This window comes from Capra hircus, chromosome 11 (genome assembly GCF_001704415.2).
Source record: "Capra hircus breed San Clemente chromosome 11, ASM170441v1, whole genome shotgun sequence".
Lineage (NCBI taxonomy): Eukaryota > Metazoa > Chordata > Mammalia > Artiodactyla > Bovidae > Capra > Capra hircus.
In genome coordinates this window covers 81,580,470-81,603,954 of record NC_030818.1, presented here as the reverse complement: position 1 = coordinate 81,603,954, position 23,485 = coordinate 81,580,470, and the positions used below count along the sequence as shown (strand labels likewise).

Sequence of the window (23,485 nt, the reverse complement as noted above, 5' to 3'; positions counted from 1 at the left end):
ACTGGCGATGATAATTCTCCTTGAATCTATCCAACCAATGTGAAAACAAGGTAAATTGGAGGGCAGTAAATTCTCTTCTCTTCTGCCCTCAGCGAGCCAGCTCATCACGTACATAACTCCCCCACCCATCAATCATGAATATTTTATAGCAGGTCTCTCTGGCTGCCCTAGATTATAGAGAATAATGGCTTCATTATGGAGAAAACGAATCAAGCTCATTTCTATAGAGCAGCTACTGCGTCGCCAGTCAGGGTAACTTTCTTTGTTAAGATACAGGCTGCAGACTGTATTAGATTGGCAAAGATACCTAAAAGAGATTACATACCATTCATTGGGTTGAGAGTATTTGTGGAGCTTGAATTCTGTTCCCTTACCTTGACAGGGTCATTGATGATTCAGATAATTCAGGTCAATTCTAGAGGCTTTCTTAACATCAACTTCATTCTGACTTGGCTCCACAATGATGATGATTACTATTTCCATCTTGGAATAAATATTAACTTAAATACAAATGACATATCTGAAAGGGATGCCATCTCACATTTGAACAGAGCATCACATTTTAGAAGGCACTCTTGACGCCTTTGGCACTCCCAAACTTTCTGCCTTGTAGATGACATTATGGGGATCTCATCAGGTGAGGAAACCAAGGTCAGACCACTTGTCAGTGGGCACAGAAGGGGCTACAAAATAAACAGAATAAGGGGAAACCTGACACTGGAGTGAAGATTTCCTCATTACCATACTGCCTCACCTCAACAACTCAAGCATTTTTTAAGTCTAGCAACTAATTTAAGTACAAAGAAACTGCCACATGCCTGAGAGAGAGGTTTTCACTATCATTTTCACAATAGTCTTACCACTTCTACTCTTGGTTTTAAATATCCTCTCAAATCTTTTCTCCAGCATACTTATAACAATACCCATTTAACTCAATCCACCATCTGATGTGCATACCACTTCCCCTGCATCTTTGATTCAAGTTTTGATTCTGCCATCTAACAAGCCATGCGATCTTTGGAGAGATGTCAGTTAACCGATTTCAGCCTTGTCTTCCTTAGCTTTAAGATGGGGATAACTACACCTATTGCCAGAGTTCTTTATGAAATTAATTCAGGTAATGTATAAGGAAATGTTGACGTGCTAACCCAAATGTTAGAAGCTGTCATCACCACCATCATCATTGTTAGAGATATGTGAATTCTTGACATGGATACACCTCTGATTTAACTTACGGAGTTTCCAGCATGACTTTACAAACGCTTGTCATTGTACTGAGGCAGTCTGTGGTGTTCTCTATTGGCAGGGTTTTGTTCTAAATAGGAGACACAAAGGGTGTTAGCCTGTTAGCAGCTTTTATGGGCAACTGGGCAGAAGGCACTTTGTTGCTCAATATCACTTACTTCGGAGACAAAGTGCATGGTGGCATTGCTGAGGGTTTTCAGCATCGGCGTGGCTTCTGCATAGAACAGGGACATTCGATTGGCCATCTCATTGTTGACCTCATTCTCAATGTCTAGCTGATGAAAAGAAGATGAGAAGATGCGATTGATACAGAGATGGTCAACATTTCAAATTGTGTCTTCTGGAAAATGAATCACAAAGGCTCTGTCTTCTCCCTGTGCCCCTCCTGATGCAGAAATTAAAAGAGATCTGGAACCTGGGGCTGTCGACCCAGGAGATCCAGGGACTCACATGCATGTTGTTGATGCGATTGCGACTGATGGTTCTTCTGTAGTAGCTGAAGTCATTCTGAATAGCTGGGTTCCTCATCTGAAGTTCAGAAAAGAGGAAAGAAGGTCATTTCTCAGCATCAGAGGGGGGTTACGCACCCAAAGTCCAGACACTATATTTTGCACAGATACCAGGACTTCTCTTTGTTACCCAAGAATCAAAACAACTTTGGGTTAAAAATAGACTCAGAGCTTCATTATTTAAGAATACGCCCTATTTTTACCCTAGGCTAGATTTTAGGGAAAGCATACTTGCTTCAAAGAGGAACAGACACTTGAGATGTTTTCTCTGGTTGCATTTGGCAGATTTTGAATTTCCACTTACAAACCACCATCGTAAATCACTTTGACCACAAGGAGTGTGAATTCTTACCACATCACACGTCTCTTGAGGAAAGGAGCTACTTCCCTCATCTTTTTTCCCCACCCCACAGCCCCGCAAAGCACCTGGACATGCAGGTGCTCAGTATGAATCTGTAAAATTGTCCAAGCACACATGGCCTAACCTTCAGCTCATCAAATCGAAGGGTGAAATGCAGAATTTCCGCAAATTCCTTGGCCAGGGCCTGCTCCCGCTCCAGGTGCTGGGTTGGTGTGTAGGGTGGACAGGTCAGAGATTCCAATAAACTCTGAAGAGCTTTTTCTAAAAGTCAAAGGGATACATACATATTTGAGGTGGACCACAGAGATTTTTCAAAAAGCCCAATTTGCAGCCCCAGTTGACATTTTCAGAGATAACCTGTGTGAGCCTTTCCTCTCCACCTTCCCCTGCGCCCCCCCCCACCCCCGCCCTCCCTGGCCGAACAGTGTGAAATGTGATGTATGTGGATAAGGAGGAAAAGGAACCCCCCTGCCGTCCATGCCTGAGAAGGCTGCCTCTACTGCAGAACTGACCCGTGGTCCCAAAGCTCAGCTGGACCCTCCCATGTTCTGTTGTCCCAAATCCTAACACTGTAGAAAACCACAAATAGGATCATGTGCCCGGGACAGCCATCTATGACCCAGGATAAGATGAGGTGGACATGAATGCATGGGTTAAATTGCTTGCTTTGCGGGGAGAGACTTCTAGTCCACACCAGCCCTTCTCTGCAGTGACACTCAGCAAATCGCAGGAATATTTTCCTACAAACGTGCTGCCATGTCTACCTCCCTTACTATCCTGAAAACAGTCTCATTACTCTCACGTGTCTGTTTCTAAACCTTCCTTCCTGCTTTCTCTTCAATATATTTTTCTTGGCATCAAGTCATTTTATCAATCCTCTAGAGAAGAGGTAGGCAAACTATGGTCCACAGGCTAAATCTGGTCCACAGTCACTTTTTTTTGCAAATAAAGTTTTATTAAAACACAGCCAGGCTTCATTAATATTTTCATTCTGTGCCACAATGGCAGGGCTGAGCGGCTGTAACAACGATACAAGCCTAAAATATTTAGCCCACAAGCCTAAAATATTTATTATCTGGCTCTTTACAAGGGTTTGCTGGTGCTGACTTTATCATCCCTAGAGGCCTTTTACAGTCTCTTTCTGACGACATCTACTAGCGACGACATTTTCTATCTACAGAAACACGCTGTCTTCTGAGGCAGCCCACTTGACCTTGGTGGATCTTTTTCCATCTGCTGAGCTGACACTTGGCTCCTTATCATTTTAGTTCAAGGGGTCTAGACACAAACTTTGAGGAAACTGAGAAGTCAATTCCTCTTCAACCTGAGAGTCTTCAGGAGCTCTTCTTGAAAAACTGGTTCAGTTCATTGAACTACTCCCTTGGAGTCTCAGTTTCAAGCTCTCTCAACATCATAGATATTATTCCCCCAGGGTACTTCACTTTCTCTGTTTAATTCTTAAAATGGGGCACTCACTTATGGCAGAAGTAGAATAAACATAACCACACACTTCCTAAAGGAAATCAACCCTGAATACTCATTGGAAGGACTGATGCTGAAGCTGAAGTTCCAATACTTTGGCCACCTGATGCAAAGAGCCGACTCTTTGGAAAAGACCCTGATACTGGGAAAGGTTGAAGGCAGGAGGAGAAGGGGACGACAGAGGATGAGATAGGTGAAAGGCATCCCAACTCAATGGACACAAGTTTGAGCAAACTGCAGGAGACAGTGAAGGACAGGGAAGCCTTGTGTGCTGCAGTCCATGGGGTCACAGAGACTCGGACATGACTGAGCGACTGAACAACAATAAAACCCCCTTCCTCATTCTAGACATTTCATATGTTTTAACCAGTGAAACCTCAGATAGCTTTACTGTTGGGGGAGGGGTTATATCATATCGGTGGTCACATGGAGCCTACTGTCAACCAGACTTGATTTTACTCTGACCTCTGCAAAGCCATCTTGTCCCTGCACAGGGTTGTGTTTTTTGTTCTTTTCTTAAGCTTAAGAACAGAACATTATATTTGTCTTTCTTGTATTTTGCTATATTATTGAGTTGGCCAAAAAGCTCGTTTGGGTTTTTCTGTGCTGTCATCTGGAAAATCCGAATTAACTTTTTCTGGCCAACCAAATAAATTTAACACATGATTCCAGCCAACCAACTTCTCTTTGGGTTAGCAGGTAACATGGATTTTCCAACTTCTCTGTCCTTTGGAAATGTGATCAGACAGGGTAATACTGTTAAGAATAGAACTTAGCTGAGAACAAAACCAAAGGGAGACCCATTAGTAAAGACACTCGAAACATGCCAATAAATGCAGGGGAGGAAACTCTGAGGCATGTTGTCAGAAATGGACATGACCGCTGTTTTTGTATCTGAGTGGCCTCTGATGATGCACAAGAGTGGATGTGGGGCAGTTTCCAATCTCCAAGCTTTTCCTGCTACTTTCTCAAACACCATCACAAAGTTTCACAAGAGGGACCTGAAAATCATACATACATACTCACCTAGCCTGATGGAAAACTCATAAAATCTCTTCAGCCTCACGACCAAAGGACACACTGCATTCCAAGCTTTTTCCTGAAGCTGAATGTCATTGGGATTTTGGATGGCCTGCCAAAACATGATGGAATTGTCTGCTTAAAAAGAAGCGGTAGGCTCTACATCAAAATGACTTAAGATTGAGAAAGAATTTGAGGTTTTTTTTAAAAATCCCTGCTGTTTTTTGCTATTGTGTACTGCCTCAATCAGTTCATGGAAGTGTTGTCCAAGATGCTCAATTAGGATGGTGATTTTAGCTCTTGGACATAAGGCAAATGGCTCAACAATTAGACACCATGTCATTTGACTCGCTTCTCGTATCTTCAGTGCAAAAAAAAAAAAATGCATGTCTAATTGGAAGCAATTCAGATCTCCTCCATGATCATTTGATTCTCCCAAAGTAGAGCTAGTGCTCATTATGAAGTACAGATTCTGTAGATGTTTTCCTTTCTCTATAATATGTATTACATTCCTGACAGTCTGAGATGGTACCTAAATTACCTAAATTAAATGGTGACACTTAAGTAGAAAAATAACCTCTTAATAGGCTGCTACTTTCTTTGAAATGCTGTTTTGCCTGGGTTTCAGCAGTTTGAGGATTATGATGCTAGCGGCATTTTATTGTTGTTGCTATGTCTTTTTTTTTTTTTTTCCCAGAAAATGGTGATGGCAATGTGTGTGTGTGTGTGCTGATACTTCCACAAAACTAATTATTTCAAACAAAAGGAGTGTGAAGTTTCTTGCCTTGAAGGCATGACAAACTCTCAAAAGCCACACTGCCAATTTTTTTTTGTTTGTTTTGGTCACTGTTTTCATTTTCCTGCACTTATTATTTAGATCTTACACGTCATTTCAGGATGACAGACGAGCAGGCTCCTTAAGGGAGGTTGTTTATGTCTCTTGATTGTGATAGTCATGAAACCTGCCAAAAATCATTACAAAATGTTGGAAAGTTCACATACACCCAGACCTCATGACTCATATTTCAACTACCGTTCACAGATTTCATATGTATGTTTCTCTTGTACGAAGCAACATATTGACAAATTATTGTTTAAATGTGAGTCCCACAATTTCAAACGTATGTCAGAGGGGAGAATGGCTTGCACTTTACATGGTGCACAGCACTATGTGCTCAGATCAGTGGACTCGAATAAAAGAGACCATTCATACATTTTTAAGGACACATTACCCTCCTTGTTCTTCCTGGTATGCTAGGAAAAACTAGGGCTATTACTTAATCTTGCTGTGTGTGTGCGTGTGTGGGTTTCCCTTCTCCACCAAGGGCGTTGTCAGCTTAGTGTTATTATTGGCATACATCTCGGATCTCTGGCCCTGCGCCCTTGTACGCCTGCAGGTCTGCGAGGATGCTCTCGGAATCCTGGAGCACGGCGCTGATCTGGTTCCATACTTCCCTCTCTCCTTCTGTGGGCTGGGCATCTAGGCAGACAGGAAACCAAGAGACACAGAGGCTTGTGTTTATAAACAGCCTGGGAAGAGGCTCGGCATTCAATTCTACCCGCTAGACAATCCTATGTGACTCCTGCAGGCATGGTATTTCCTCTTTAACATAATAAGGTGCTAAGAAATGAAAACTAACAGAAGATCTGGCCATTACTCAGTTCAAAATAGTTACAAATATTTCACTCATATCTAACAAAGCTTGTTGGAATCATTGTGCATGCGCCGTCGCTCAGTTGTATCTGATTCTTTGAGACCTCAGTGGACTGTAGCCCACCCGGCTCCTCTGTCCATTTGATTTCCCAGGCAAGCATATTGGAGTGGGTTGCCATTTCCTTCTCCAGGCAATCTTCCTGACCCAGAGATCAAGCTCATGTCTCCTGCAATGCAGGCAGATTCTTTACCACTGAGCCACCTAAAAAGTCTATGGAATCATTGTAGGCACCCCTTTATTTGTATAGATCACTTTTTTTTTTTTTGCACATATACTATGTGTCACGTGGTACACTGGGTGATAGGAAGAATAAACATTACCTTTTGGGATCCAATTCTAATATTTAATAGAAGCTATTGTGACTGAAAGCCTGTGAATCTGAGTCTGGATGGGAAAGTAGTCCCTCTTATATTCCCATACTAAAAAACACTTAAGATTTTCTGTAATTAATCCTTCAGAGCTATGGCATAGATATATCTTTGCAGAACACAATGATGCAGAAAGCAATGGAGTTCCTTTTTGAACATGAGCTCAAGAAGTGCAGAGAGTTCATTTTAAAGACTCCTGTACTGTTCATCTTTGGTCGTAAGCATGAAACTTATCCACAAAAATAAGTAATGCATTTAAACTTAAATAAATTCTAACAGTCACAGAGACATCCACTTAGTTCCTCAATGAATTCCAACTTGTTTACATTCCTGGAGCCAATGTATGTTCTTGCCTGCAGGAATATTTTGTGAGGGCTGGTGGGTGGAAGTTGAATGGTGGTAAAGATAGGGTCTTATTTATCTCACAATGCCTATAAAATGGGTTTCTTGCCTGGGCTAGTTAGGAAATTAATCTCCATCTAAAACAAAGGCATTGCTAATACAGGAAGAGGACAGATGTCATCTCCTAAAATCTGTTTTCAAAAATCCAAGTCCTAAGGGACTGACTTCTCCCAGCAGACTTCACTAATGAAAGGGTACCTGCATTAGTACCCTGCATAAACCTTCAGTCATGTCCCACTCTTTGCAACCCTATGGACTGTAGCCCGCCAGGCTCCTCTGTCTACAGGATTCTCCAGGCAAGAATCCTGGAGTAGGCTGCCATGCCCTCCTCCAGGGGAATCTTCCAAAGCAAGATTCAAACTCACGTCTCCTGAATTACAGGCTCATTTTCTTCCATAATTGGTTAGGCTAATTTGTAAGTCCTAGGCTTTGCTGCTTTTCTCTGTCAGGGAATGGAATCACCTTTTCTTCCAGCTATTAATTAAGCCCTCGGTGTTGACTGCACAGTCCCTGGCTTCTGGGCCAGGCTGCTGTAAGAGTCTAGAGGACTCAAATCACAAGTGGCATAAACTTCCGAGATAGAAAGTACCAGCTGGGAGAAGCCCTAATCTGTCTGTCTTGGTTTTCAAATGAGAAAAGGACCATGTAACCCTAAGTGACATGTGGTTTTGGCCCATATCCCTAAGTTCATAATTCACCCCACTTTGATCCCCTAGCTGAAAGAACAGATAGGACTAATAAATGAGAATCTGATCCACAAGACTGTAAGACTCAGACCTTATTTGTCTCATTTGACACTGTATCTCCAGGATCTAACACAGTGCCTGGCACACAGTAATGGCAGTAGAAAAATGGGCTGAATGATTGAAACATAGTCAAAGCTACGACTTTTCCAGTAGTCATGTATGGATGTGAGAGTTGGACCGCAAAGCAGGTTGAGTGTCAAAGAACTGAGGCTTTCAAATTGAGATGTGGAGAAGACTCTTGAGAGCCCCTGGACTGCAAGAAGATCAAATCAGTTAATCCTAAAGAAAAATCAAACCTAAATATTCATTGGAAGGACCGACACAAAAGCTGAAGCACCAATACTTCGGCTATTTGATGCAAAGATCCTGATGATGGGAAAGATTGAAGGCAAAAGGAGAGGAGATGACAGAGGATGAGATGGTTAGATAGCATCACTGACTCAGTGGACATGACTTTGAGCAAATCCTGGAAGATAGTGAAGGACACGGAGGCCTGGCTTGCTGCAGTCCATGGAGTCGCAAAGAATCAGACACAACTTAGCAACTGAACAGCAATTCACATTGTTTTGTGATGGTTTTTTTGCTCGTCTTTGAATACCAAGCTATCTGAAGATAGGGCCTGGATGCTTGTCCTCAGGGCTCTCATATGCCCTGAGGAGAAACTTACTAAACGTGTCACGTCTGTCTCAATGGACAAATGATGAAATTGATCATGTGACAGAGAACGTGAGTGTTGAGAAGTGGTGAAAAAAATAAAGACCTTACTACCTCCAGATCCTCTCCTCCGTCTTTTCTCCTGAAATGGCTTTACCACTGTTGCATGTCTCACTATCACCGTGAAGATAATATGCATTTACCTACAATCAGACTGACTATTCACACTTTAGTTAATGTGTTTTTAAATCCTCCATCATTTATCTATGGCCTCAATGTTTTCTCAGTGTGGTTAACACATTAATAGAATATTGGATGAGTGCAAAACTGCATTAATGTTACTCTCCTAATTCTAAAGCTGTTATTTCACTTTCTGGAATAGTCCTTTGGGAGACTTTGGGGTCTACACTTTTGGCATTCTCCAAATTGAGATTCAGTTGGTCATCATGCTTTTAAAATGTATTGTGTCTTCAGATGTCAAGGAGAGACATCTTGAAAAAGACCCAGAAGAATTCGTGATTGGAAAGGTTACTATTTAACCTATCAGCAACCTCCTAGAGCATTTGCTGAGTGAACAGGAACTCTGAATTAAGGCTTCTGTTTTTCTATTTTTAACACAAAGATTGATCTTAAGTCAAAGGTACATACACACACTAATAATGATGATGATGATGGAAATGGGTCCCTGTTTCCACTTGTAGCCAGTGAATTATTTAGTGACGTTTCTTCTAAGAATCACATTCTAAATTCCTAATCATCACCAGTTATTTCATCGAAATTGAGCAGAATGGTTACAGAAAGCTGGACTGTTCCTGTCTAACAATGAAGCTGTTAAAAGTGCCTGTGATTTACACAGGCAATTTCAGAAACGAACACTTCTAGGAGCCCTGGAACAAGCCTCTCCAGGCCTTTCTCCAGGCAGTGATTTAAACCCCTATTCTAGCTGTTGTGGAAAGAATGAAAATGTATCATGTGCCCTGTGACCTTGAATACATACATTTATTGTCAAGAATTTGCTGAATTCCAAGTGCCTAGAATTTTTAATGGAAAAAGCACCATCTTATCAATTAAGAAAGTTCAACAGTATTCATTTTGTTTATAGGGGACCTATTTATCCTCCTTTGACTCAATTTCCCAGTGACAGTGGATATTAACTGTCAGCATTTTAGAGTCACAGGGGTCAGGGGGAGGTTTCGTGCTGAAGGACTGTGATATTTACTGAGAGCAGAATTCTCGGCATTCCACTGTGCCTGTGCCGATGCAAAGCAAGGTGGCCACCAGCTTTGTTTGTCAGAAAGGAACATCTTCGGTGAACATACCCCAGGGCACAGGCGGCAGGGCTCAACCCTGAGCAAGGCTGTCAAATCAAAGAGTTCTTATCTTTGTAAATCAGCCAAGGATGCACTCTGTCTCCACAAGCCCCGGGAACACACACACCTACCCCTAAAGACCTATTCAAGACTGTGTGGGAAAGCTGACAGAGAATCAAACAAATTAACTGAAGAAAATGTGAATGGAAGACAATTTATTTGGAGATGTCTTTGGCTTTGAAGGAAGCCCTGGCATTTCATCAGTAGGATACATCCCTTTCTCTGCACCCACCAGCTGCTGTATGTATAAGCACCAGAGAAAGGCAGAGCAGGAAGGGTTTGCCAAACCATAAATTAAATCTATAGCTCTCCTTCTCCACCCACTTCCTCATTTCACCCTTCACCCCTTCAGGATAAACTAGGAAGCATAATAACTATCTAATATTAACATTATGTGTGTGTGTGTGTGTGTGTGTGTGTGTGTGTGTGTTAGTCTTTCAGTCAGGTCAATGCTTTAAGACCCCGTGGACTGTAACCCACCAGGCTCCTGTGTCGGTGGGATTCTCCAGGTAAGAACACTGATGTGATGTGAGTTGCCATTCCCTTCTCCAGGGGATTTTCTGACCCAGGGATCAAACCTGGGCCTCCTGCATTGCAGGCAGATTCTTTACCGTCTGAGCCACCAGGGAAGCCCTGATATGAACACTGGGGGATGTAAAAATGGAAATGATTTATAGCACGATACTAACTGCTTACAAAAAAACAATCTAAAATTGCAAAGGTCTGTCAGAAGAGGTAAGCGTGACGGGACTGACATATTTATTCATACAGGAACATCAGTCATCCTATGCCAGAGCCCTTTGCCAAGGGACAGTCAGATGAGGGACTGCAAAAAGCAGGGAGGTTTAAGACACTTGAAGGCTTGTTTATTTCATTCCATGCTGAGGCATCCCTGTGATGTCATGGGGGGAAGAGAGAGCTCCAGGGATGTAATTTTTGAAGAACCAGATCCTATCATAAGTTTTCACTCACTAAATATGAGACCTCAGGGCAAGCCAATTAATCTCTCTTGGTCTCAGATGAATTCTTGGTAGAGGGAGGGGAGCTAGCAAGAGCCTCATCTCCTCCCTATAAGGTCCTGTGGGGGTCTGTGACGTGTAGGACCATAAACAGGATGTTGACAGCTGAAAAGCACTTAAAAAGCGAAAGTGCCAGAAACTTAAAGAATCTCTGAATGAATCCCTGCCTTGGCGTAAACAAGTTGCTTCCCAGGTCTGTTCCATTCCTTTGCTTTTTGTTTGTTTTGGTTTCATTTGTAAAGTGACCAAAAACATCTTTTATTTTCCTCTTTTCCCTTTCCAAGATTATCTAGCCTCCTATGCACAACCACAGCAGATGTGAGAGTACCAGAGAGCGGGAGATGAAAGAAGAGATCAGTAGCAGTAGGAAGTATTCTGCATCCCCCAAAGAAATTACAGCCGATTGCATAATCTGACATGCACCCACACCCTTGCTTTAAAGAGTAGGCAACTGTAGTTGTTTCAAGTCAAAATACGCAGAGCCTTTCTGGAAGTACCATGGCTTGGGAGCTTTAGAATTTCCCTCTTGACTAACCCCATCAACCACCATTATGGTTTTTGGCATTCCTATTATGCTCATAAAGGTGGATTTTTCTTATAAGAAAATCACTTTTCGGTTACTATAGCCTAAGAAACGTATCTTCATCCCAGCCTAGAACCTGTGCTTCTTTTGGCTAGCCCATCACTTTCTCTTTGTTCTAGCTATTACAGATTTTTTCTCTGCTACCTGTACTATTGTCTCTTCGTTGTCCTTGCATCTGATCTCCCCAATAGTTACATACTCCTTGAAAAAGAGTCTGTGCTCTTCTAATGTTCCTGTACTTATGTACCTTATGTCATTCCCCCTCATGACCCTCTGCTCCCCTAAGACCCGACCCCCGCTTTTGCTGGTCCTGCCTGAAGCTAGGATACAGAAGACACTCTGCAGATAGTTACTGAATTAGCATCAGTGAAGAAGCCAAGGTTCCTAAGCTTATGCTTCGTGCCCAGGTCTATGTCAGATACTGAATAGGTCACACATGACATAGCATAAGACGCCGTCTAAATCTTTTCCACAGAGAAGTTCTTTAGGCTACAGTGAAATAATACCAAAGAAATCTAGCTATGTCAGAAGGAATGGAGAACACTGAAAAATATGTCAGTAAATATAAAAGATCTATTAAGATTACACATATAAACACACAGAGACTATTTGAGAGCTTAAAGTTTAAAATAAAGACATTGCAATGAGTTTATAACATATGTACACAGAAGTGAAACATGTAACAATAGCACAGAGTGAGTGGAAGGGTGGTGACTGGAAGTAAGTTTCTTAAATTCTTCATGAAGTAAACAATGCATTTTGAAGGCAGATGGCAGTAAGTTAAAGATGTATATAATAATCTCTAAAGTAAGGACCAAGAAGCACAACTAAAAAGTCAGCAGAAAGGACACAAAAGAGTACTAAAAGTTCTTTGGTTTACTTAGAAGACAGAAAGACACTGAGAAACAAAGAGGAGAAAAATAACGAATGGAAACAACACCAAGATACACAAATACAAACATTAATTAAATGCACATACAATAATTAAAAGTAAATGGACTAGACATACCAATTAAAAGGTTGATATTTTCAGCTTGGATGAAAAAGCTTGAGGCAACTACATATTGTTTATAAGAAACACGCTATAAAGAAAGGCAGACAAAATAGGGAAATACATACTGCTTCAAATACTAAGGGTAAGAAAACTGTTACGGTCAAAATATGACATGATTAAAGGTAGATTTAACAAAAGATACACCAGATTTCTATAAACTATAAAATATTTCTGAGTGAAATTAAAGAATATCTCAACAAACGGAAAGACTATATGCATAGGTAGGACAAGTTAATATTGCCTAGAAGTCAGTTACCTCCAAGCTGATTTATTGATTTATATAATTACAATCAGTATCAAAGCAAGATTTTTTGTGGACATAAAAGCTAGTTTTGAAGGATACATAAAATTATATAGAAAAATAAAGGTGCTAGAATAGTCAGAACATCTTCAGAAAGAACAAAGTTGAAGCACTTGCTTTTCCTGACTTCATAACTTATTAGTTACTATGTTTTGGCATTAATTGGTGAAATGGATCAAGAAGCAATGAGAGAGAATAAAAGGCCCCTAAGTAGCCCCATACATATTATAAATAGTTAACAAATTTATGATAAGGGCATTCAAGCAATGCTGCCTGTGTTAGAATAATTTTGTATCACATGAAAAAAGAAATAAATCCAATACCTCTTTCATAACATATGCAAAAACTTGCTAAGATTGATCATTGACTTATATGTAAAGCTTAAAATTCTAAAGCGTTCCTAGGGAAATGTAGTTGAATATGTTTATGACCATGGAATAGATTTCTTAAAGAAAACAGAATGCACTTGCTGAAAAAGGAAGAAAATGATGAATCACACTTCATCAAAATATAACATTTTTGTTCATGGGAAGAAAATAGTCATGGGATGAAAAAAACAATAAAAAGATGGTAAGTGACTGTGTAGAAATACGATCATGGACTGTAGAACCCACTACAAAGGTCAATCAGATCTATACAACTGGAAAACCTAAGGACAGATGTGTCTAATTTTGTGTTAAATTTTGACCCAGCTTAATTATATCCATTTGACCCAGTTCAATTATATTCCATCACTGACTTCAAAAAGAATATTCAACACTCAAAGCAGAGGTGCCACATGCATTTAAGCTGTTGTTACACCCTGTTCAGCCCGCCTTCCTCCCTTTACTGCTGACTTCCTCCTTAACTCTCTGCAATCCAACCTCTGCATTTAAAGCAATAAATCCTGAATCTGTTAGGCAGCTAACTGCCCAACTCATCATCCCCTTTTCAAGCCTTCTTGACTACTCTCAGAATCTGAATCTATTTTCATTCCCTCCTTCTTGAAAGTCCGTGTCTTCTGGCTGTGCTATCCGGCCTGTTCTATTCTGTTTCTTCACATGGCCAGCATCTGTCACTTGGGCTCATTCGGTCTCCTAGCTCAACACAAGCTGATGGCTGGGTCACCAAACTGGCTGGGGTCCAAGCCCTGCCATCAGGAATCTCAATTAAGTTGCCCTGCTTCTCCCTCAATGTAGCCTCTCTCCTACTCAAGCTCCCTTTAAACACAAGCATGCCTGAAATTCTCATCCACTCAGCTCTTATCTTCTGTAGTCCTCCTTCAGGGATTTCAACTATTCTCTTTGGAAAAGTCTTCTGAAAGTGAAGGTGTTAGTCGCTCAGTTGTGTCCGATCTTTGCGATCCCATGGACTGTACATAGCCCACCAGGCACCTCTGTCCATGGAACTCCCCAGGCAAGAATGCTGGAGTGGGTAGCCTTTCCCTTCTGCAGGGGACCTTCCCAATCCAGAGAATGAACCCAGGTCTTCTAGGTCTTTGGAAAAAAACACACATTGTTTTACGTCCATTCCAAATTCCACCTTTGCAAGAAAACTTCTCTAATTCCTCCTGAGGTCATCCATTTCTTGAAACTAGAAGTTTCTCCCTCTATTCTCAGGCCGCACCATGCCTCTTCTAAGCCCCTTATTTTATTTTGTCTTTGAACCGTCTGCCTATATTGTCCTCCACACCAGCCTGGGGCTTCGTTAGGCAATAGCTGCTCTTGTTTAGTTCTGTCTCCCTGATGTCACCAGGCTTACACGGATGCTCATGACCATACTCAACATACTATTGCCATAATGAGCTGAAATCTACACACTCAAGGAAAAATCATGACCTCAGCCCATCTTCCCCACCCTTCCAGTCTGTCATCCTTCTTTCTTGAAAGCCAGCTTTAGGAAATAAGATTTGAAGAATCAAGAAATGAAAACAATTTTTTTTTTCATGAGACATCTCATCTCCCTCTCTAATTAGGCAGAAGATGATGGCTGTATTACTTCCTGGAAGCTGCCTATGATGAGCACTTAAGGGAATCAAAGCAAAGAGAGGAAGAAGGCCAAAGACATCTGTACTCCCACCTCAATTCCCCAATCATTCCCTGTGTGACTTCAGCCCAGTGACTCATCTTCCCAGACTCAGTGAAATAATGTTAATCTTCTCTTTGGTAGTAAGGGGGATATAAACAGGATTTTATACATGTCTATAAATTTATGGTTTTATATTTTCCTTAAATACTCTAGTTCTAGTCCTAATAATAGGCCACCAGACATGGAAATCCAGCCTATACTTACCCTTCCTGAAGAAATTAGAACATATCTATAAATGGAGTTTTGATACTATAAGTCATTATCAAAATTGAAAATATTGAAATGTTTTCTTCGGCCACCATGATCTTTCTTTAAATAACATTTTAAGAAAACAGCCAAACTATAAGACTGCGTAGGTCACAGTCCTTGGGTTGTAGGAGAGAGGAAGAGAGGCCCCTTTGCAATGTTGCTGGGGAAGGGGATGCCCTGAGATCTTGCCTCAGAATTCTGGTGCTTCAGAGAACACCAGCTGAAAACTACTGCTTTAAATTCCTGTAGATTTTACTTTTATCACTTTAAAGGGTTTTCATATTAGACTTGACAAAGAACTCAATATTATTCTTTGTGGAAGCATGGGAAGGCCAAAGTTCAAGAACAGCTACATAAGCAAACAGGGCCACTGAATTCTGGGTGACATTGTGAGAAGCATGCTCTCATGCATGCGGAGTTTAGATCTTCCAAAAAAGTGAAGCATGAAACTCCCTTAGCTGTTTATATGCCCCTGAAGTTGTGAGTGAACGCTGTTGTACCGTTTCGGCCTTTGTGCACGCTGAATGAAACAGTGTAAAATACACATGACAAGAAGTGGAAAGGACCAATTAAAGATGCAAATAGTAAAATTGGGGTGGTGGAATAATAGGTAGTTCATTCTACACCAATTTTAAAAATTATTAATCTTCCTGTAATAACAAAGATATGCATATTATAGAAGAGTAGCAAAAGTCACACCAGTTTAAAAAAAAAAATTCTTTTTGAAGTATCATATCAATCTGGCTCTTGAGTTCCCAGGTGTCCTCCTTACTAACCTGAACCAAACCCAGCATAGCCCAACCAAACCCAAACAAACCCAGCCCAAACCAACTAAATCCAACCAAATTCAACCAAGCCCAAACAAATCTAGCCAAACCAAATTAAGTCCAGCCAAACCCAATCAAATCCTAGCAAACCCAACCAAGCCTAACCAAACCCAATCAGACTCAGCCAAACCCAGACAAGCTCAGCCAAACACAACCAAACCCAGCCAAACTCAGCTAAACTCAACCAAAACCAACCACACCCAATCAAATCCAGCCAAACTTAGCAAAATAACAAGAACAATAGCAAACTGAGTTAAATCACAAGTGAGATCTCTTTAATTGAATATAATTTGCATTAAAAATTTTTTTCAGAATGTATGAGGTTTGGGAATACTTTTCCTTTTTAAGTAGGTATTTAGGCATAACAAAGGTTTTAAAAAGATACCTCCAGAGAGCTTTCATAGTTTGGTTTGCTGTATCTTAGAAAGTTATTCTAGCATTTACTTAGAAAATCTATGTTAGAAGGTTTAATATATATGCAAGGAAGTTTCAACTTATTTTTAGTATGAATAAAATACTTCAAACTATAGTTTAAAGCAGATTAAGGTTTGCAACAGATGATGACTACTGGGACAAAGGACATTTAACTGTGCTTGGTATTGTGGAATTGCAATTCAAAAGGAGGAGAACACAAGAATAAGTATAGACACATGAGATCAGTTGCTTAAAATGAATGTGTCACTCATTAATAAAAATATTCAAACAAGGAACAATATAAGAAAGAATCTCTGTATGTATTCAGTCATGATTCATAAGCCATTTTCCCTAAAGTTTTTGATTAAAAAAAATCTTTCAAATGAAAGCTGCATCTCAAAATTCTGAAATAGTTCTGTATTATTGAATACTATACAAAGAACAGACAGAGATTACTCAAAACTACAAAATCTCTAAGTCTCATTTCTGCTATCTATCACTTTTTCTTTTACATCTAGTGATATTTGTTTTATATTAATCTGTGTAAATTACTATGCATACTATTTTTCTTTGGATTATGACATAATAATTCATGAAAATTATTAGGAAAATACATGATGATATTAATGTTAGGCTTACAATAACTGATTGCTTCTAAAATCAAAGAAAAGCATGAGCATATTAAAAAGATGGTTTTTGTTTTTTTTTTTTTTTAAATAATATATGAAAAGAAAGGAGGAAATGGTCTTTGAAGACTCAGAGAAATGTAGAGAGACATTTGGATGTGGTTTAAATATTATATAACAATCTTTATAACTCCCCTATCAACAAACTATAAAGAAAGTGAAGCTTTTTCATCATAATCTTTTAACTTTTGGAACTTACTTTCAAAATCCAGGAAAAAATGTGGGTAGTTTTCAATTTCCCTGGTAAGGACTTTGAGCAGGTTTCCCATCCCAGCAAGCCTAGGAGAGGGAACACAAAACCAAACACCATTAGCAGTATAAAAAACATACTTCTTAAAAGGTTAAATGTTTTTGAATGATTTGCATAAATACCATTGAACGCCTATAACTACATCAGAAGACCTAACAGAAAGTATTTTTATGCCAGGTGACAAGTGACAACATAGGAATTAGTTATTGTTCAAAGAATTGGGTAATGGTCATAGAAGGCAGAGTTCAGGTGTTTTCTAGAACTTTTTTTTTCCCCTTTCCCTTTCACTAATCCCCAGAATCCTGACAGTTAATATTTCATCCTTGCTTGATTTCTGTTCCATTGGTATGGGAACATACCATGTCAGTGGACAAGCAGAACAGTGAGGGCATTATTAAATTACCTATCCAGAAAGGCAAATTTCTCAAAGTTCCCAAGGAAAAGAGTTTAGAAAACAGATTTACACTCCCAGGAATCCCTTTTAGCCTGTACAATAGGTCCTATTTCCCAGGTAAGTCAGAGGTTCCTGTGATTCGGCATTTCAATAGTTATGAGATCAGTACTTTATGAAGTGTAAAAATGAAAAGGTATAACATCCAAAAAGTTATTCCCAATGAAACTGCAGCCTGAGGCATTGGCAACGGTGAATCCAACCTACAGAGAAATACAAATCTGTGACATATCTGCAACCCCAACCTGAAAGAACAGGGAAAATGTAGTTATTATTGACGACAGAGGATGAGAAGTTTGGACGGCATCATTGACTCAACAGACATGAGTTTGAGCAAACTCCGGGAGATGGTGAAGGACAGGGAAGCCTGGCATGCTGCAGTCCATGGGGTCTCAGTCAGACACAACTTAGCGACCGAACTGAACTGATTTAAATAAATAGCAACATGTCTACTCCTCTCAGCTCTAGAGATTACACCTTCTTCTTCTTCAGGAGGCCACTGTGCCTTCATTCATTCTATGCATATCTATGGAGCTGCGATCTGATGCTGAGTGCTGAAGGCATTCCTCTAACTCGTGACTCAGACACCTCAGCTTGTGAGGGATAATGGAGCTCAGAGCTGTAATTTTCTATGCACATGGCTCCTGATAGTGTTTATGTTGCTGTAGGAATTAACAACAACAACAACAACAAAGCCACTGTAAGAAAGATGTGGTGAGAGAAGACTAAACCAAAAGGATGCTATGCATAAAAATACATAACAAGCAGTTCCCTTGGGTGCAGCAGGTGGTACAATATAGTCTCCATAATCCTCCCTCTGAGAGAATACTCACATTCACTTACAGATATCACCCAAGGTCACCCGTGTCACTCATGTGAAGCTAGAAGGACTCAGGAAGGACTGCTTGCAATCTGTCCTTTGTTTCCTGTTAGCTCTGTTTTCCAAGGCAAGGCACTGACTCTCTAAGCTTGTTTTCTCATCTATAAAGTTTTTCAAATGTATCTATTTCATCAATTCATGGATATTAATGAGGTTAAAGATACAAAATGCAAAGCACAGTGCTTCTAAGCAGTGCTCAAGAAACAATATGTAATAATGACCACTGCCATCATTATGATGATTATCCTAACGCCTTCAAATACTTACTCAGAATTCTCCTGTGGAAGACAGATCAGAGAGGCGTCATGTGGCTCTAGGGAGGAGAACTAGAGCCAGTGAGGGAATAACGAGGAAGACTTTCATTCAATGTCGTGAAAACATTTCTCACCATTAGGGCTGTCAGCCAATTGGGTGATCTGCCCTGTGAAATAGTGAGTTTCCTGTCACTGGTGGTGGTGTAGTAGAAATTTAAAATATTGTGAAAATGAGTTGGGCAGAAGACTGGGATATATACTTCTTCGACCTTGCCAATCTTGAAGTATATGAATATTTGGGCGTGTGTGTGTGTGTGTGTGTGTGTGTGTGTGTGTGTGTGTGTGTGTGCGTGTGTGCTAAGTCGCTTCAGTTATGTCTGTCTCTGTGCGACCCTGTGGACTGTAGCCCGCCAGGCTCCTCTGTCCATCGGATTCTCCAGGCAAGAATACTGGAGTGGGTTGCCATGTCCTCCTTCAGGAGATCTTCCCAACCCAGGGATCGAACTTGTGTCTCTTGCATTGACAGGCAGGTTCTTTATCACTAGAGTCACCTGGGCATGTGTGCACAAGTACACAGACACACAGCAGAAGGCAAACACCATGCTCCTCTTGCCCAAAAGAATCTTCCCTCTTTTATGCTTTTTCTGTCACTGTTTATTTTTTCCTCCCTTGTCTTGATTCGTGTTTCCTTTTAAGACATTTTTCAGCAAAGCCCTGTGTGAGACAGGTTCTGCCAAATTAAAACTCACAACTAGTGTAGTCCATCCTTGCCACTGGGCAATATTCACAAACCCTCCTGGGTCTCTAGGAAACAATGTGTTTCCAATTTAATGAACAATTCCAACTCAGACCCCAAGGCAAATCTTGCAGGAAGATGATTCTACTGTTTAGTAGCAGACCCGACTTTCATATAAAATGCTTTAATGGAAGTTAAATATTCTTAATTTCCCTAGTTTTGTGCTATTAACATGTCACAGAGACCTGAATGAGTTTAGCTTCCTCCTAAAAGTCTGCCTTGTGTAGGATTTTACTGTCAGAGTTCCTGGGTGGGAAATACGTTAAGCCTTTAAAATTAGTAACAGGCTGAAACACACATGGAAATACATCCAAATATTAGCGGGCTGCAGAGTGCTATCTGTTCAGAAGGTTACTTAGGCTGGTTGGCTGATGTGGTCAAATATCTTGAGACGTGATTGTAACAACAGCCAAGGTTAGTTAACTGGAACTATTCTAGATTTCTAGATGCTGACATCTCAAACAGGAACTGTCTGGAATGATAAAATTGTGGGAACTTATGTAGTGTTATGAAACCTAGACCTGCATTTCAATACAAGCTTCTTGAACAGATACAGAAACAGTTCATCTCCTTCATGGCAAAAAAAAATTAAAAAATGTTCCCCTCCAAGGGGACAAGAACATGCACATTTTATTGAATGCCCACGGTATGCCTGGCTCTGTGCTTGGAGCTTTCACACTTAAATTCACTAAAACCTTATACCCACTCATTGGGTAGCTACAACTGTCTTCATTTATTGGAAGAAAAAGAGGTTCAGATGGTTAAGTATATTTCTAAAGATGACAGGAGAATAAAAGATGGAGTCACATTTGAACTTGAGGGTCTGGGAACCCAATGTCCACATTCTTTTCCCCACAAGAAGGAACCTGGGGCTTCAGACCCCTAGCAGGTCCCTGGCTGAGAATGCTGAGAGTCCATGGTCTGCAGAAAGTATCTGCAGGATAATACAGTACTGTAGGTCTATGCTCCTTTTTCTGGGGACAGAGTCTACAGTTTCTGTTAAGATTCCAAAGCAGCCTGTTTCTCACTAGTCTTGCTCCACGTACAGGGAAAAACATGCTTCTTGAGGAATTCATGCTTTCTGTAGGAAACCATGTCGGGGTGGAGTCTTCCAGAAAAGTTGGCTTCATAGAAGAAGTGAACTCCACCCAGGCATGAAGGACCCTGAGAATCTGTAATGGCAGAGAGGAGGCCCCCAGCGGGGGGATGAGGGGTGAGAAGGGAACAGCAGACACAAATTGGGTGACTTTCCCAAACAGAAGATTTATTCCTCAAGGTTTATTTACTTAATACAATTTTGAAATGGATTCTTTCACTTTTTTTTTTTTTTTGCAAATTGAAGGAGGGCGTCTCTCTAGTCCTGGTAAGAGTGTTAACAGTGTCTGTAAAGACAGCCTGCGTGTCTCTGCCAAGGGAGGTGCTCATGTCTTAGTGGTGATGATTTGGGATGTATACTGGTGTTTTCTATGACTACTTTCTTGGCTCTCAGCTTAAAACCACTTCCATGGGAGTTGGCTCATAGGCTGCTCAGTAGAAAATGATGACTTTCCTAAAGAAGTCATTTTCTGCTAACACTCCAGTTCCAAAAATGAGAAGAGAAGCAAAACACACACACACACACACACACACACACACACACACACACACACGCAATTATTTTTTTGTCCTAGTTATAACTCTGCTCTTGTTTGGAAGAAAAATAAATAAATAAACAATAGGATTAGCTGCATTTCCAGAGTGTAAAAGCAAATAAAATCAACCGGAGGTGATTTTTAACAAATGGGGCCATCTCTGGTGAAGAAATTTGTTTACTAGAAGTAAGACATAGCAAAACTCAAGTGCAGGGCATGGGCATTGCGAATTCTGACTTTTGCCTGCGCACACCAATATTTCAATGCCCGATTTTCATGATTAGAGAACAAGCACTCAGAAAATTTCTGTTGCAGCTACAACTATTGCAAAGGAGAATTTCTAAGCCAATACCACCTTTCATCAATACAGAACAGAAAGTGAGGAAAAATAGAAAAACAGCCCTACATGGTTTTATTTGCTAGTATTTTTCTTAAGGTCTAAGATGGTAAAGGCTCAATGCCTCTACTAGGGAGATGGGTTTTCTTAGCATTTTGAGTGAGCCAATACCTTCCAGCATCTACAAATTTTTTAGCATCCCTGCTACAAAAATTTAAGAAATTAAAGACTTAGATTCTTTTATTTATAACTCCATAGTTTGGAGATTAAGAAGTTCTGTTGAGCCTAATATTTTCTGTAACATAGTTATTAACATATAGTGAAAATGAGACTGTTAGTTGCTCAGTCATGTCTCTTTGCGACCCCATGACCTGTAGGCCACCATGTGCCTCAGTCCATGGGATTCTTCAGGTGAGAATATTGGAGTGAGTTGCCATGTCCTCCTCCAGGGGATCTTCCCAACCCGGGGATAGAACCCAAGTCTCCTGCATTATAGGCAGATTCTTTACCAGTCTGAACCACCATAAGCCCCAGACAAAGCACGAATACACAATTACATATATTTATACAACATCATATCTTTGTCAAAGATGTTTCTGGACTCATTTATCCTCAACATGAGCATGTATCAAAGGCAGGGAAGGTGATATTGGACCCCTGTGGATCAGGTACAATAAATGTCCTTTTCAAAGTCATCCAGATGGAAGTCCCAAATGTCATCAGAACACATTACACATTAGAACTGGAGCCATCTTTTTAAAGCTCTTGTTTTAAGAAACAGCACTTGCCCTAGGACATTAGTTCAAAGAAGGGTTCAGAAGAGAGGTGTCCTGACTGTCAATCTCTTGTTCTGTCCACTAATGCAAAAACTAAATGGGACATCAAGTTCATTTTTTTAATGACATTAAAATATAAGGTGCAGCGTGTTGCTGCCCCTGGAGAGTTTCTGCTCCATGCCAGTAGGGTCTCCCCAGAACATGCTAAACAGCTACTAAACAAGGACATCCCCACATGTGATTCATTGCATTGGACACACTTCTCTCCTTCCTTGTCTAGATTATTCTAATTCAGACCCCCAGCAGAGCTTGTCTGCACCTTATAGAGAGCCCCCAGACTGATCCTCCTAATCCCAGTCTTCAGTTCAGTTCAGTCGCTCAGTCGTGTCCGACTCTTTGCAACCCCATGAATTGCAGCACGCCAGGCCTCCCTGTCCATCACCATCTCCCGGAGTTCACTCAGACTCATGTCCATCGAGTCAGTGATGCCATCCAGCCATCTCATCCTCTGTTGTCCCCTTCTTCTCCTGCCCCCAATCCCTCCCAGCATCAGAGTCTTTTCCAATGAGTCAACTCTTCACATGAGGTGGCCAAAGTACTGGAGCTTCAGCTTTAGCATCATCCCTTCCAGAGAAATCCCAGGACTGATCTCCTTCAGAATGGACTGGTTGGATCTCCTTGCAGTCCAAGGGACTCTCAAGAGTATTCTCCAACACTACAGTTCAAAAGCATCAATTCTTTGGTGCTCAGCCTTCTTCACAGTCCAACTCTCACATCCATACATAAGCACAGGAAAAACCATAGCCTTGACTAGACGGACCTTAGTCGGCAAAGTAATGTCTCTGCTTTTAAATATACTATCTAGGTTGGTCATAACTTTTCTTCTAAGGAGTAAGCGTCTTTTAATTTCATGGTTGCAGTCACCATCTGCAGTGATTTTGGAGCCCCCCAAAATAAAGTCTGACACTGTTTCCACTGTTTCCTCATCTATTTCCCATGAAGTGATGGGACCGGATGCCATGATCTTCGTTTTCTGAA

General features: G+C 40.7%; 1 protein-coding gene across 2 annotated transcripts in view; it reads right to left on the bottom strand.

Moving 5' to 3' along the window:
• Positions 1-23,485, bottom strand: part of FAM49A (family with sequence similarity 49 member A) — a 102,784-nt gene that overhangs the window by 10,481 nt on the left and 68,818 nt on the right. For both annotated transcript variants that reach the window (XM_018055616.1, XM_018055617.1), the window contains exons 3-9: positions 17,272-17,351; positions 5,976-6,097; positions 4,624-4,729; positions 2,240-2,376; positions 1,696-1,773; positions 1,404-1,520; positions 1,236-1,315 (exon numbers count right to left, since the gene is read on the bottom strand). In XM_018055616.1, coding sequence (XP_017911105.1) covers positions 1,236-1,315; positions 1,404-1,520; positions 1,696-1,773; positions 2,240-2,376; positions 4,624-4,729; positions 5,976-6,097; positions 17,272-17,341 — 710 coding nt within the window. In that variant the 5' untranslated portion in view covers positions 17,342-17,351. The remainder of the gene's footprint in view (positions 1-1,235; positions 1,316-1,403; positions 1,521-1,695; positions 1,774-2,239; positions 2,377-4,623; positions 4,730-5,975; positions 6,098-17,271; positions 17,352-23,485) is intronic.